Below are 12584 nucleotides of genomic sequence, written 5' to 3'. Positions count from 1 at the left end.
GTTTGAAATCTACAATTTTTGGAAGGTAGTGTAATTGTCTAAGTCACCAATACTAGAACTGAGAGATGGTTCTATAATGAATAAAATGAAACATGTGCTTCATTTATGGTCTACTAAAATGCCAGATAAATGTCAAAGAATCGGTGATTGACCTGCTGAAGGCAGGTCAGACAGACTACACACAGTAAAAAGGTTACAACTAAAATGCGTACAGACAAGACAGAGCAGGCTATAAGGTAAGGAAGAAAATACTGACAAGAATCAGTGGATGCGAGAAGTACATGATGATTACTCATAACAAAGTATGGTCAGATGTTTGGCGTGTTTCTAAAATGCTCAATCCTTTCCTAGGAGTCCTCGTAAGATCCTCTCCCTATTAGCCAGGGAGTATGAAGCTTGATCATGTATTCCAGTCATTTCATGAACAGTCGGCCCAACGACCTTAGCCGGAAAATGAATGTCTATGCGGGTGGAAGAGGACATGTGCTACACTTCCCTGTCTTCAATCTTTGTTTGGTCAAACTACTCTATGGGGATTGCACAGTGGTATGCCATACTCAATTCACATCCCACAACAATGTACCCACACACATCTCCCACTTTTAACTAGAAAGCATGTGGATAATGATGCCCTCTGCCACCCACAGGACAAGTTTATGAGCTAGTTCAAGTCTTGAGTCAGCCTGCTAATTCCCTAAAAAAGCATTATATAACTACAGCGTTTCCCAGAAAATAAGACCCTGTCTTATATTAATGTTTACCCCAAAAGAGGCACAGGATTTTATTTTGGGGGGGGGGGGGTGTCTTATACTCACCGAGCAGGTGCTGTTCAGGTCCCTCCCACGGGGCCTGTGGTGCTCCGGCAGGCTTTCAATGATGTCATTCAATGAATGGCTCAGGCAGTGCGCCTGAACCAATAAGAGCAATTGCTTGCTGGAGGCGGGGTATTCAAGCCCTGTCACCAGCAAGAGATGCTCTGCTGACATTCAGGACTGCACGGAAGTTTGCTGGAGCGCTGCAGCCCCAGCAGGAGATGCTTGCTAAGTGAGTATTGTGTTTTTGTTTTGTTTTTTCATGTAGTGTAGCTAGGGCTTATTTTTGGTGTGTGGCTTATATTTTAAGCCCTCCACATGGGTAGGGCTTATTATTGAGGTAGATCTTATTTTCAGGGAAACACAGTAGTATGCTGTACTCTTTATTCCTGGTACACAATGTTTGCAACAGATTAGTTATTCACATTAACTTTTGCCTAAACAGTCAAGCAAGATGATTGCGTGGTGCAAGATTGCTGAACTGATGCACTGTACATTTCAACGTGCTGGTGCATAGTTAGCAACGCTTTCTTTTAAGAGGTTTGCAAAAACTGTTACTGCTACATCGGACTACAATTTGGTTACAATTGCTGTGCCAGTAAGCCAGGCTGATCCCGAGGAACAGTTGTGCTCCGAATTTGGATTTCACCTTGGACAACTTATCCACATCACTTGTTGTGGCAAACATGGTCAGAGAACCATCTATCTGTTCCTGGACCTCACTATATACTCTGCAGATATTTGGAGCTCTAGTCTGATTGCAACAGATACATCAATACATTCAATATCCCTATAGCGTTTTGTCTGCCAAATTGCTTTAAGAATGACTACAATAATAGAAATTAAGCTCATTAACGCCACAAAATATTTAAGTAGAACCAAATCCAGGGAAAAAAACATACAAAATAAGTGAAGAAAAAAACTTGCTAAATAACAAATAAATGTTGCTTAATCAAGTCAAGATTGATTTTTACTATCTATTCACAGGATAGGTGATAAAAGTCTAATTGGTGGACATCTCACCTGTGAGACTCCCACCGATCCTGAAAATGGAGGTTCCGTGTCCCCATCTCTTTTCACTGCAGGCTTACTGTGTCCACTGTATCCAGTTACAGGGAGAATGAATGGAGCTATGGTCACACATGTGTAGTACTGCTCATTCAACAGCTAAGTCCAAGTGCTCTGTTAACTCTAGCAGTCCCCATTGAAGATGAAGGGAGCGGCATCGTGCATGTGCAACCACTGCTCCATTCAATCTGCTCATCCTTACTGTGGGAGATGTATTTAGCTCACAATGAAAAGGAAAGTGGTAAAACAGGACCCCTATTCTCAGTATCAGTGGAGGGTCTTTACAGTGAGACCCCCACCAGTTAGACTACTATCACCTATCCTGTGGATAGGTGGTAAAAGTTAATCTTGGTAGGACTCTTAAGGTCTGACAAAGTCATTGACTCTTCACTAGCCAAACATTATTAGATTTGTAATTATCAACTTTCACTTAAACCCATTATGTTTATTCAATTAGTACGTAGGTTTTCCCATAATTTCATTTTACAACTAACTTTGGGCATTTTCCCAGTTGCCTGAAATAATCAATGCATAAAGTGAGTTTTCAAGGTGACATTGGCTGGTAATTGTGCCTGGATTCAGGGAATAAAACTACATCAGGCCCAAACGATACCTCAGAGACAATATAGTGGAGAAGTGGATTGAAGACCCTGCATGAGAAGGATGAGCCGGTGAATTTATTCACATGATTATTTTATAGATGACTGCAAGATTCCGAATGTCACCTAACCGGAATACACAGAGAAATAACAGCATAGGGAAACAGATTCTATGTGAGAACATAGTAAGATTTCACAAAAGTTTCTAATTAGAAGAACACAAAACCAAAATAGAAATTCTTTAAATCTATGGAAATGCTCTATTATAGCTGCTATTTCTGAAGAGACAGGAAAACTATAATAGTCCAATGTTAACTCTAGTTCTCCAAGTTACTCTCTGTGGTGTAATGACACCACAGAGAGTAACTCGGAGAACTAGAGTTAACATTGGACTTTTGAGGCGGATTCTATTTTTGAAAGGCAGATTTGCCTTTACGTGTCGTTATCTCCACAATGTGGATTTCTAACTCAACGATGCAAATATTCCATGGATTAACACTGAAAGCAATGGGATGTGGATTTCATGCAGATTCTGGAGCAGAATATACACTGATTTCAGACAGAATCCATGTAAAACTGCCCCATGTGAACAAGGCCTTACCTTCAGTGTCAGGATGAAAATGTAAAATACATGTATAGAAAAGGTGAATGGAGGGTAATTAGCCATCATCTCCATTCTTGGTTAAAGGGGTATTTCCATTTCAGCTTTTCATGGCTGAGATGGGAAAACCTGGCCCTCTGTTCTTGACCTCCTGTTAGAAATAGCTGACCGCTTGAGCTCAACGCGGTTTGTGCAGCTCTTATTAAAGCGAACGAGTGCTTCGAAAACAGTGTAACAGGGTGTGCTATGCAGTTTTTGAAACTCCCCAAGTTATGTAAACAGCGTAGCACGCTGCGCTATGCTGTTTCCGTAGCTCACAATGACTTCAATGAGAGCAACAGAAACAGCGCTGGGTGGCTGGTAACTATAGCAGCAGTTTCCCATCTCGGCTATGAAAAACCAAGATGGAAATACCCCTTTAAGGGCTTCTTACAAAACCAGATGATTGGGCAAGAACATTCCTATGAAGGTTCCTTTGTCGGATGATCGGGTTGTGTGAAGGGACCAGCAATTACCCAATGAACGTGGTGATCACATCTTCTAGCAGTATATCTCCCTGTATGAAAAATAATGAAACTCTATGCAGAAGAAAAGATCATTTGAATGATCAATTGTCCCATAATTGTTTGAATCGGACTGAGTAAGTAAAAACCTGGTATACAAGCGCAATTCTCGCTGATTGGCGCTCTTCTACTACAGCAAATTGCTCTGTGTAAAAGAATGGTCAGTGTCCAGAATCTGTACAGATATGCTGCTGGGTGGCTATATTTCTTATACTTGGATAGTTCCTAATATTCCTCATGTTTCTCTTTTGGACTCCATGAACCTTTATATTCTATAAACCTATTGACTAATATTGTGTCAGCTTGTATGTTAGAGATATTACACAAATCATTATATATATCTCGCCAAGTGCCTTTTTCTAGTTTCTCTGAACAGAATTGATTTTTCTGTGATTTTTCCCAACCTGGAAGAGCTTGAGCAGGATATTACAATAGTAAGTACCATCATTTTACAGTTCAAAGTAAATTATGCTAATGTGTTGAATTCACTAACTATAAACATATTAGTATATCACTTAAAATAGTTGAGGTTAATTATGGCTTTCCACGTTCTATTTTTTTCTATCTTTGATTTCTGGATAAAAGTTGCACTGGAGAGGATAAATCAGGCTGGCAACTCTGAGAACACATAAATGTATGTACTAAAGAAATTTTAGTGTGTTACCATTTCCTTTTGTTAAAGCCTGTGCACAAAAGAGATCACTATAGTAAATTTTTACAAGTGGGAAAATGGCAGATAATAGAGCAGGAAAGCTGCAAGGAATTGGGTTTGCAAAACACAGACAGCAGGCACTCTGCTCAGAGATGTGCTGCGCATCATTGGGGAATCTGACTCCTCCACAGTGCTGCAGACATATTTTTGGATTGCTGCTTGTACAGAGAGTGATTCTGTTAATACATATGTATGGGTTACTCACGGTTTATGTAATTATTTAAAATAGAGAAGTGGCACGCTGGCTTCTCTGCTCATATAGTCTTTAATTTATCAATGCTGACTTACTTGAGAGAAGATACAGTAGAAATGTAGATTAAACTAGTTTATTTATCCCTGTGTTGGCTTCTGTCCATAGCAAAATGGTCATTCAGTCTTTACCTAAGAATAATAATTGTTTCCAATGCAATGTTCTAAAGAAAAACAACTGTGGAAATTGCTCTGCCGCGCAATGTTGTCTTTCATTCACCTCAACACTGAGGAGTATGGTTGGCTTCCATCCATAGTAAAAGAGTCATTTATTCGTTACTAAAAGGGTTTTTCCCACCACTTAAAATTGCTTCACAGCCACTCTATACTACCTGGTTGCTGCTAACCAGGACATGTGACTGCTGCAGCCAATCAGTGGACACAGCAATGACCTATAGCCAGTGATTGGCTGTAGCAGTCACATGTCCTGGTCAGCAGTAACCAGGAAGTACTGAGTGGCTGTGGAGCAATTTTAAGTGGTGGGCAAACCCCTCTAAAAACAGTTATGTCTCAGATTTTTGCGTGTTATATCGACTGGTAAAAAAACTGGAAATTGCTCTGTGCCTTCCAATGCTTTCTCTCATTCACAACACTATGAAACATATGTGGTTGCAAGCTTTTCGAACTTGTATTCCTACAAAAAACTCCATATCAAATCTATACCAGTATTTCAGTGGACACAAGTCTAAAGATTTTAGCAACAATTAAATTTAAATACTAATAAGTATATATCTGCTAAAACAAATAAAAGGCTATTCGATCAATTACCTGAGGTTTATACCCTTACCTGTGCAAAGTCTGCTGCCAGTCTCATTTTCCCTCCTTCACCAAGTGGTCTCAGCAGACTTGCATTGCGTATGAACAGTTCTATCGCTCTTTGGGCAATGGCTTCAGTATTATCATACACAAACTCCGTGCAGTCAAAGTGGCGAAAATAATCAGTCATGACTCTTGCAATAAAACCTTGTAATTCTTTCATGTACAACGAGCATGGAACATCTGGCTTTCCTGAATTCATGACGCTTCTGTAAAATAAGCATATGTGCAGGACATAGAGATTTCTGATTTTATAGTTTCAATAGCTAATTAAGTTGTTTTAACAATTTCTGCATAGATTACTGATAAAATGCGGCCTGGTTGTGTGTGTCTATAATTGTGACAGAATTTAACAAAACTAATAACACAAAAACTGTTGCAGCTTTCACTCTTTAATAACTAAGTTTCTTATTGTGATTTTCGAAACAATAAAGTAAGAATCTGGTGAAAGAAAAAAAGCACTATATTAATGGATGCAGCGTCAGTGAAATAGGTCATAAGTAGAGGTGAGCGAGTATACTCGCTAAGGCACATTACTCGAGCATCTCCCCGCTCGTCTCTAAAGATTCGGGGGCCGGCGGGGGAGAGCGGGGAGGAACGGAGAGGAGATCTCTCCCCCCCCCCCCCGCAACTCACCTGTCACCAGCGCCGGCCCCCGAATCTTCAGAGACGATCGGGGAGATACTCGGCTAAGGCACTACTCGCTCGAGTAATGTGCCTTAGCGAGTATACTCGCTCATCTCTAGTCATAAGTAGTAAATATGAAAACAAAGTATTTAAAACACAATATCATACAGTGTCAATCTGAAACAATAATGTAAGCGGACTTGTGTCTTGTATCCCCATGGCCTGAGGTTGTATGGCTAGAGGCTATGCTCCTGGATACAAGTTACAGATACAATACTGAGAAAAAGATACAAAACACTAAACTCGAGTGTTAAACTGCTATACATAAAGGCCCTTTTAGACGGGACGATTATTGTTTAAACGAGCAAAAGTGAACAATAATCCTTCAGTGTAAACGCGAGCCAATGAAAAATCATCCGCTTTTTGTTCATCGTTCAGCCGCTCTTATTCACTCATACAGTGAATGTAAACGACTGAACAATTTCTTGCTTGAATGAGCCAACGATGTATCGGCATGTATAAATAGTCGGACTCAGCAAACGAGTGAACTCTGACATCTTCCACTGATTCAAACGATAAGTCATTGGGTGTAAACGGACCCGAAAACACAAGAAGAGGGAGGACATGGCGGGAAGCATTAGGAATCAACAGGATGAACCATAAGTTCTTGGACAGTGGTGAAAAGCAGACATCAGAGGGAAATGAGTATATTCAAAGGGGCCTCATGGATCTCAAATAATTTGAAATCGATCCAAGGTGTTATAAAGGAATGCTGTCAGATGTCACTTCTAGGGAGAATTGAAACCTTCCATGAAATAGTAATTCTCTAAATAAATCAATCCATTATAATTTCAGTTATTGCCATAAATAACTTTACATATTCTGTCTCACTTTGCATCACATTTATTATGTCTTTTAAACACTTTCTGTGCCCCATTATATGAAGAGACATGGCTTAAGGTCCATTTACACGCAAAGATGATCGCTCAAAATTCGACAGAAACTGACAATTTTGAGCGATCATTTTGCATTAGTTACTAATGGGCTAATCAGCCCTTTAGTAGCTAGCTAGCTTAATTTGCATGTATTTAGAGAACATTGGGTGGTCTGTTCTCTAAATACATCACTTTTGTTCTGCCATGGGCTGCTGGCTGCATACAATGCTATCAGCGCTGCCCTCAGAGAACACAGCATGCTGTCCTTCTTATCAGGGACCACGGCTTTTATGCTGACCTGAAGTCAGCGATGGATGAAGAGTGCACGGTAAGTGCACAATGGGCACACTTTTACACGCATTGGCTATCGCTCAGAATCCATCGTTCGGACGAATTTTGAGTGATAATCGCTGCATGTAAATCAGCCTTTAGGGCAGGTTAACACAAACAGTCAATGAATGGAGTCAATGAAAGTACATTGATTTGATTTTCATCGACTCATTATTACGTATTATATGTGCATATAAAAGAACACAGCATGTTATTTTTTACTGCATATGGGCAGGTAATAAATGCTATACAGATTTGTCTCCGCGATTTTGAAGTGTCACCCAATCAATGCAGGACTCGATGAACCAATGCGATGGCTGTGATTAGTTCATCCAGAGCTGCGTTGATTGGTTCTTCAGCCACTGCTTAGCCAATCACAGCCATCGCATTGTGGAGGCGAGATTTATGAATCAGCCAATCAATGTCGCGACTCAGCCAATTCTTAAATCCCAGGTCCACAACACGCCGACTGTTGATTAGTTCATCCAGTACTGCTCAGCCAATCAACAGTCGGCGTGTTCTGGACCTGGGATTTAAGAATTGGCTGAGCCGTGACATTAATTTGGCTGATTCAGAAATCCCACCTCCACAATGCGATGGCTGTGATTGGTTCTTCAGCCGCTGCTCAGCCAATCAAAGCAGCTCTGGATGAACCAATCCCAGCCATCGCATTGGTTCATTGAGCGCTGCATTGATTGGTTCATCCAGCGCTGCTCAGCCAATCAATGCAGCACTCAATGAACCAAAGCAATGGCTGTGATTGGTTCATCCAGCACTGCATTGATTAGCTGAGCAGTCAACAGTCGGCATGTCAAATCTGCCCATATATTTCATATCAAGTATATCTGTCAGCCTCTCTCTTTTAGAGCTACATATTATATTCTTCAATCTGTCTGTCTCAAATTTTTCTATCTGAGTATTTGAAACCTATCTATCAATCTTAAAGGGAACCCGTCAACCACCTAAAGCGCCATAAACTTATGATAAGGTAACATGTAGCCAGTATGCTGTATTTTTTTATACTTAACGGCTTTCTGGTCCCTGTGGTGCCCGCTGCTGAACTCTGCACGGGGCATGAAAATCTGACTCTTAAGAGTCCCATGCATGTGCACTCCCATACAACAGACACTCCTCTCAAATTTACTGATGATTAGTGGGTCCTGTTACACACTTATCATAGAGTAGATCACAGCTCATCCTCCTGACTGTATGCTTATGGTCTGCAGCTTATGCAGGTGAATGTGCAAAGTACTGATAATCACACTGTCCTTTCATTAGGCAGAGATGGCACAATCTCTAGCTGCTCATATGATGTTGTGCTGATGCATCAAGACAAGTGACTGCAGTATACTTAGGAAACCTCAAGAGCGTGAGAGACAGTCAGGTGAAGGGAGCAGGGATGGAAAATGTGTTTTCACTGCTGTGGCCCTTTGAAGCTCTAGTATTATACCTTTAATTCCCAAGTAACACTGTTATATTTCTTCCTATACAACAGGTGCTCCTTTTTTAATTATTGAATATTCTCCCCTCCTTTCTGTCCTGAGTGTGAATAACACCTACACATGACTAAATTATATTTTTATTCTTGATGCATCCTTAACACTTCTATATTAAATGCTTCTCTGATACCATATCATAGGAAAGCACTACCTCTAGAACTGCAGTGTAAACATCGGCCACACGGCATTCACACTGGGATCATCAAAGTCGTGAAACTCCATAATACAAATTTAACATACACACACAAAAAAGAAGTCATAGAAGTCATGAAAAACTCACCCTGAAAAGTCTTCTTGGTGCATGGTTATGATAATGGCTTCAACAGAGTCGCTCACGGAATTTATTAGAGGCTGCACAGCATTGCCCATAAGATTATCGATATTCTAATAAAGAAGAGAAACCAGCATGGAAATTTAGGACAGCAGTTTGTAATATAGCTGGACATGACATTCCGCAAAGCAAATCTGTCCGTGTGCAGGCGGCCTTAGGGTGTTTGTATTATATATCCCAAGTGCATGGAGTTATATGTTTTTACAGGCAATATCTATGCTCTTGTTATCCCTTTTACTATGCTTGTATTTTCTATTCTGTAATGTTATGGGTCTGCACACCCAAATATGTTGGTTGTTTGTAACTTTTATATCTTTATGCTAAAATGAATTTAAAAAAAGTTTTAAAAGAACACATTATGTAGCACCCATATGGTTTATATGCAGCTGGCTGCGTTTCAGAAGCAGGGACTCTGAACAGAGCCAGATTCCAAGAAGAATGTACAAATTAGAACAATTAACACACACAAGTCTATACAAAATAAGCAGTCAAAAGAAAAATCATATGACAAGACTGCAACAGGAGATCCATGGAAGTTAAGAGTGCCTCCATGTACGAAATCCATCCTGGTGTATTTTATATCAAATGCTTTACTCAAGTTAGCAAATAAAGCGTGCAGACATGGGCCAGGGTGCTGTGATGTCTGAAAGCAAAGGTAAAATAGACATGTGAGGTTTAAATGGCAAAAAGATATAAATGTGATATATAAGGTAATATAAGATGACTTCTTTGTGTAAAGATCTTTCTCCTCATTCATCGTGAGCGCCCTGAAGCTCATCATCAGCAAATGCGACACTGTTCAATACCGCGTTACAGGGGATTAAACTATTTTATGCAAAAACGCTTCACAGATTAATTTATCAAATACACAGTCGAGTCACTTTATTATAACCACCTCTACGATGTCAGCAGCACAAAGCCCATGAAGGAAGTGACGTGTCATGGGCTAACTTGGTGGGTATATAAAGGTGCGTTATAAGCTGTCGGCTCACATATCACTCCTTGTGGTCATGGGTAAAAGGGGCAATTTATCAGAGTTGCAAAAAGGGATATTATTGGTTTTCAGGCCAAAGGTGGCAGTATTTCACAAACCACACAGTTCATTGTTTCTGTACCCCTAATTGCCCGGGGACTAAGCATTCGAGAGAGGATTGGGGCAGGACATGAATAAAAGCAGCCTGTGGGACAGAGCAGATAGATTAAGGTGCACAGGAACACTGAAAATAAATTATATATAATGGATACATTTATTAATACCCTAGTATATGGGAACAGCAGTGCCTGCACTAGAGAGAACAGTGAAGGCACAGCTGGGGCTCCTTCTCCTGCTATGCAGCAATGACTTCTAGCTGCATAGCAGAAGAATGATTTTGAAGAAAACAAAATGTACAGAAGAGGCTAATAAGACCTACTATAAATATGTTTAGAATCACCTATTCTGTACATGTAAAGAAATTTTTTAAATGACAGTTACACTTTAAGCACTTCCCAGGATTACTATAGTGATACATGCTTCTCATGCGTAAAATGTGACATGCTTTCAGAGATAAAATAACATGGCACAAGAACTGCAATCCAAAATATACATTAAAGGGGTTGTCTCACGAAAGCAAGTGGGGTTAAGCACTTCTGTATGGCCATATTAATGCACTTTGTAATATACATTGTGCATTAAATATGAGCCATACAGAAGTTATTCACTTACCTTCCCTGCGCTGGCGTCCCCGTCTCCATGGCTCCGTCTAACTTCAGCGTCTAATCACCCGATTAGACGCGCTTGCGCAGAAGGGTCTTCTGCCTTCGGCTCGGTCCGGCAGCAGCGGCGTTCTGGCTCCGCCCCCTTCTACGCGTCATTGCGTAGCCCCGCCCCATCACGTGTGCCGATTCCAGCCAATCAGGAGGCTGGAATCGGCACACGTGACGGGGCGGAGCCTCCTGATTGGCTGGAATCGGCACACGTGATGGGCGGGGCTACGCAATGACGCGTAGAAGGGGGCGGAGCCAGAACGCCGCTGCTGCCGGACCGAGCCGAAGGCAGAAGACCCTTCTGCGCAAGCGCGTCTAATCGGGTGATTAGACGCTGAAGTTAGACGGAGCCATGGAGACGGGGACGCCAGCGCAGGGAAGGTAAGTGAATAACTTCTGTATGGCTCATATTTAATGCACGATGTATATTACAAAGTGCATTAATATGGCCATACAGAAGTGCTTAACCCCACTTGCTTTCGCGAGACAACCCCTTTAATCTGAGATATTTTATTGATTTTTATTGAACTCAAACAATCAAGTCTTATTACCTTCATGGCAGTGGCTATATTCTTTTCTGCAGCTTCAGGAAGAAAACTCTGACTTGATATAACCTTCAAACAGAATAAAAGTGCAGTGTTGTCAACCATTTCTAATACTGGGTCACAGGCTGAAAATTGAGATACAGGTTACAAACATTACAACGATCTGAAAAGGAATAACTCTATAGTAAATATTAATGAGAGTGCTATTTAAAATTCAGACAGACACAAACAATCTGGCAGCTTTGCACTTTGTATATAATTTTTCATGTTTCTCCTTGTGGAGAGCACTACAAAGGTGTAGGTAAAGGTAAAAGTCCCCTGGTGCAAGCATCAAGTCATGACTGACTCCTAGGATGGCGTCACAACTGCTTTTGCAGGGTGGTTTGCCATTGCCTTCCCCAGTCATCTTTTACTCCCCAGCAAGCTGGGTACTCATTTTACCGGCCTCAGAAGGATGAAAGGCTGAGTCAACCTTGAGCCGGCAACTTGAACCACGCAGGGATTGAACCAGCAACCTTTAGCTCGTGAGCAAGAGCATAGGACTGCATTAAATAATCCTTCACAGCACCACCTATTGAAATGATAGCTATCCTTATAGTCGATATCCAACCATTTAACAGGCCTTGCAGAATATTCATGTACATACAGCTGTTTTGGAGTTATTGCCCCTCATCATGTACAGAAGGCTTCTAGGTGAGAAGCCATCAATGCGATTTGGGGTGGTAAAGTTAATGTCTCTCAATGCAGACAGCAACACAAGACTCCTTACAACCTTGTGGTGCTTTCTCCTGTGATGCTGTCCACAAGGAAAAACATTACCACCTCCACTCCCCCCCACTCACATTGATGGCCTCTCGCCTAGCCGGACAGACTCCTACTGTACACGGACGAGGGGCAATAACTCCCAAAACAGCTATATGTGCATGGATATTCTGACCTGGCTTATTTTCTGAGTCATATTGCAAGCCCTGATAAAAGTGGATATTGGTTCCTAGGGTAGCTGCCATTCCAATAGGTGTCACTATGGAAGATTATTCTATCATTAGTTAACGGAACATACTGAACTGATCGCACTGTATTAAATGCACGTTTACAACAATAGTGTCAGGCATTAACGCGACCCTTTGGTCTTGAACAAAGACGGCCATATC

General features: G+C 41.1%; 1 protein-coding gene across 1 annotated transcript in view; it reads right to left on the bottom strand.

The window, feature by feature from the left end:
* The window catches only part of COG5 (component of oligomeric golgi complex 5), a 299093-nt gene that overhangs the window by 63039 nt on the left and 223470 nt on the right, over positions 1 to 12584 (bottom strand). The window contains exons 16-18 of the mRNA XM_066591926.1: positions 11440 to 11502; positions 9092 to 9195; positions 5392 to 5629 (exon numbers count right to left, since the gene is read on the bottom strand). Coding sequence (XP_066448023.1) covers positions 5392 to 5629; positions 9092 to 9195; positions 11440 to 11502 — 405 coding nt within the window. The remainder of the gene's footprint in view (positions 1 to 5391; positions 5630 to 9091; positions 9196 to 11439; positions 11503 to 12584) is intronic.

The sequence above is a fragment of the Eleutherodactylus coqui genome, chromosome 2, assembly GCF_035609145.1.
Source record: "Eleutherodactylus coqui strain aEleCoq1 chromosome 2, aEleCoq1.hap1, whole genome shotgun sequence".
In the NCBI taxonomy this organism is placed as follows: Eukaryota; Metazoa; Chordata; class Amphibia; order Anura; family Eleutherodactylidae; genus Eleutherodactylus; species Eleutherodactylus coqui.
This window is presented reverse-complemented; position numbering and strand designations above follow the sequence as displayed.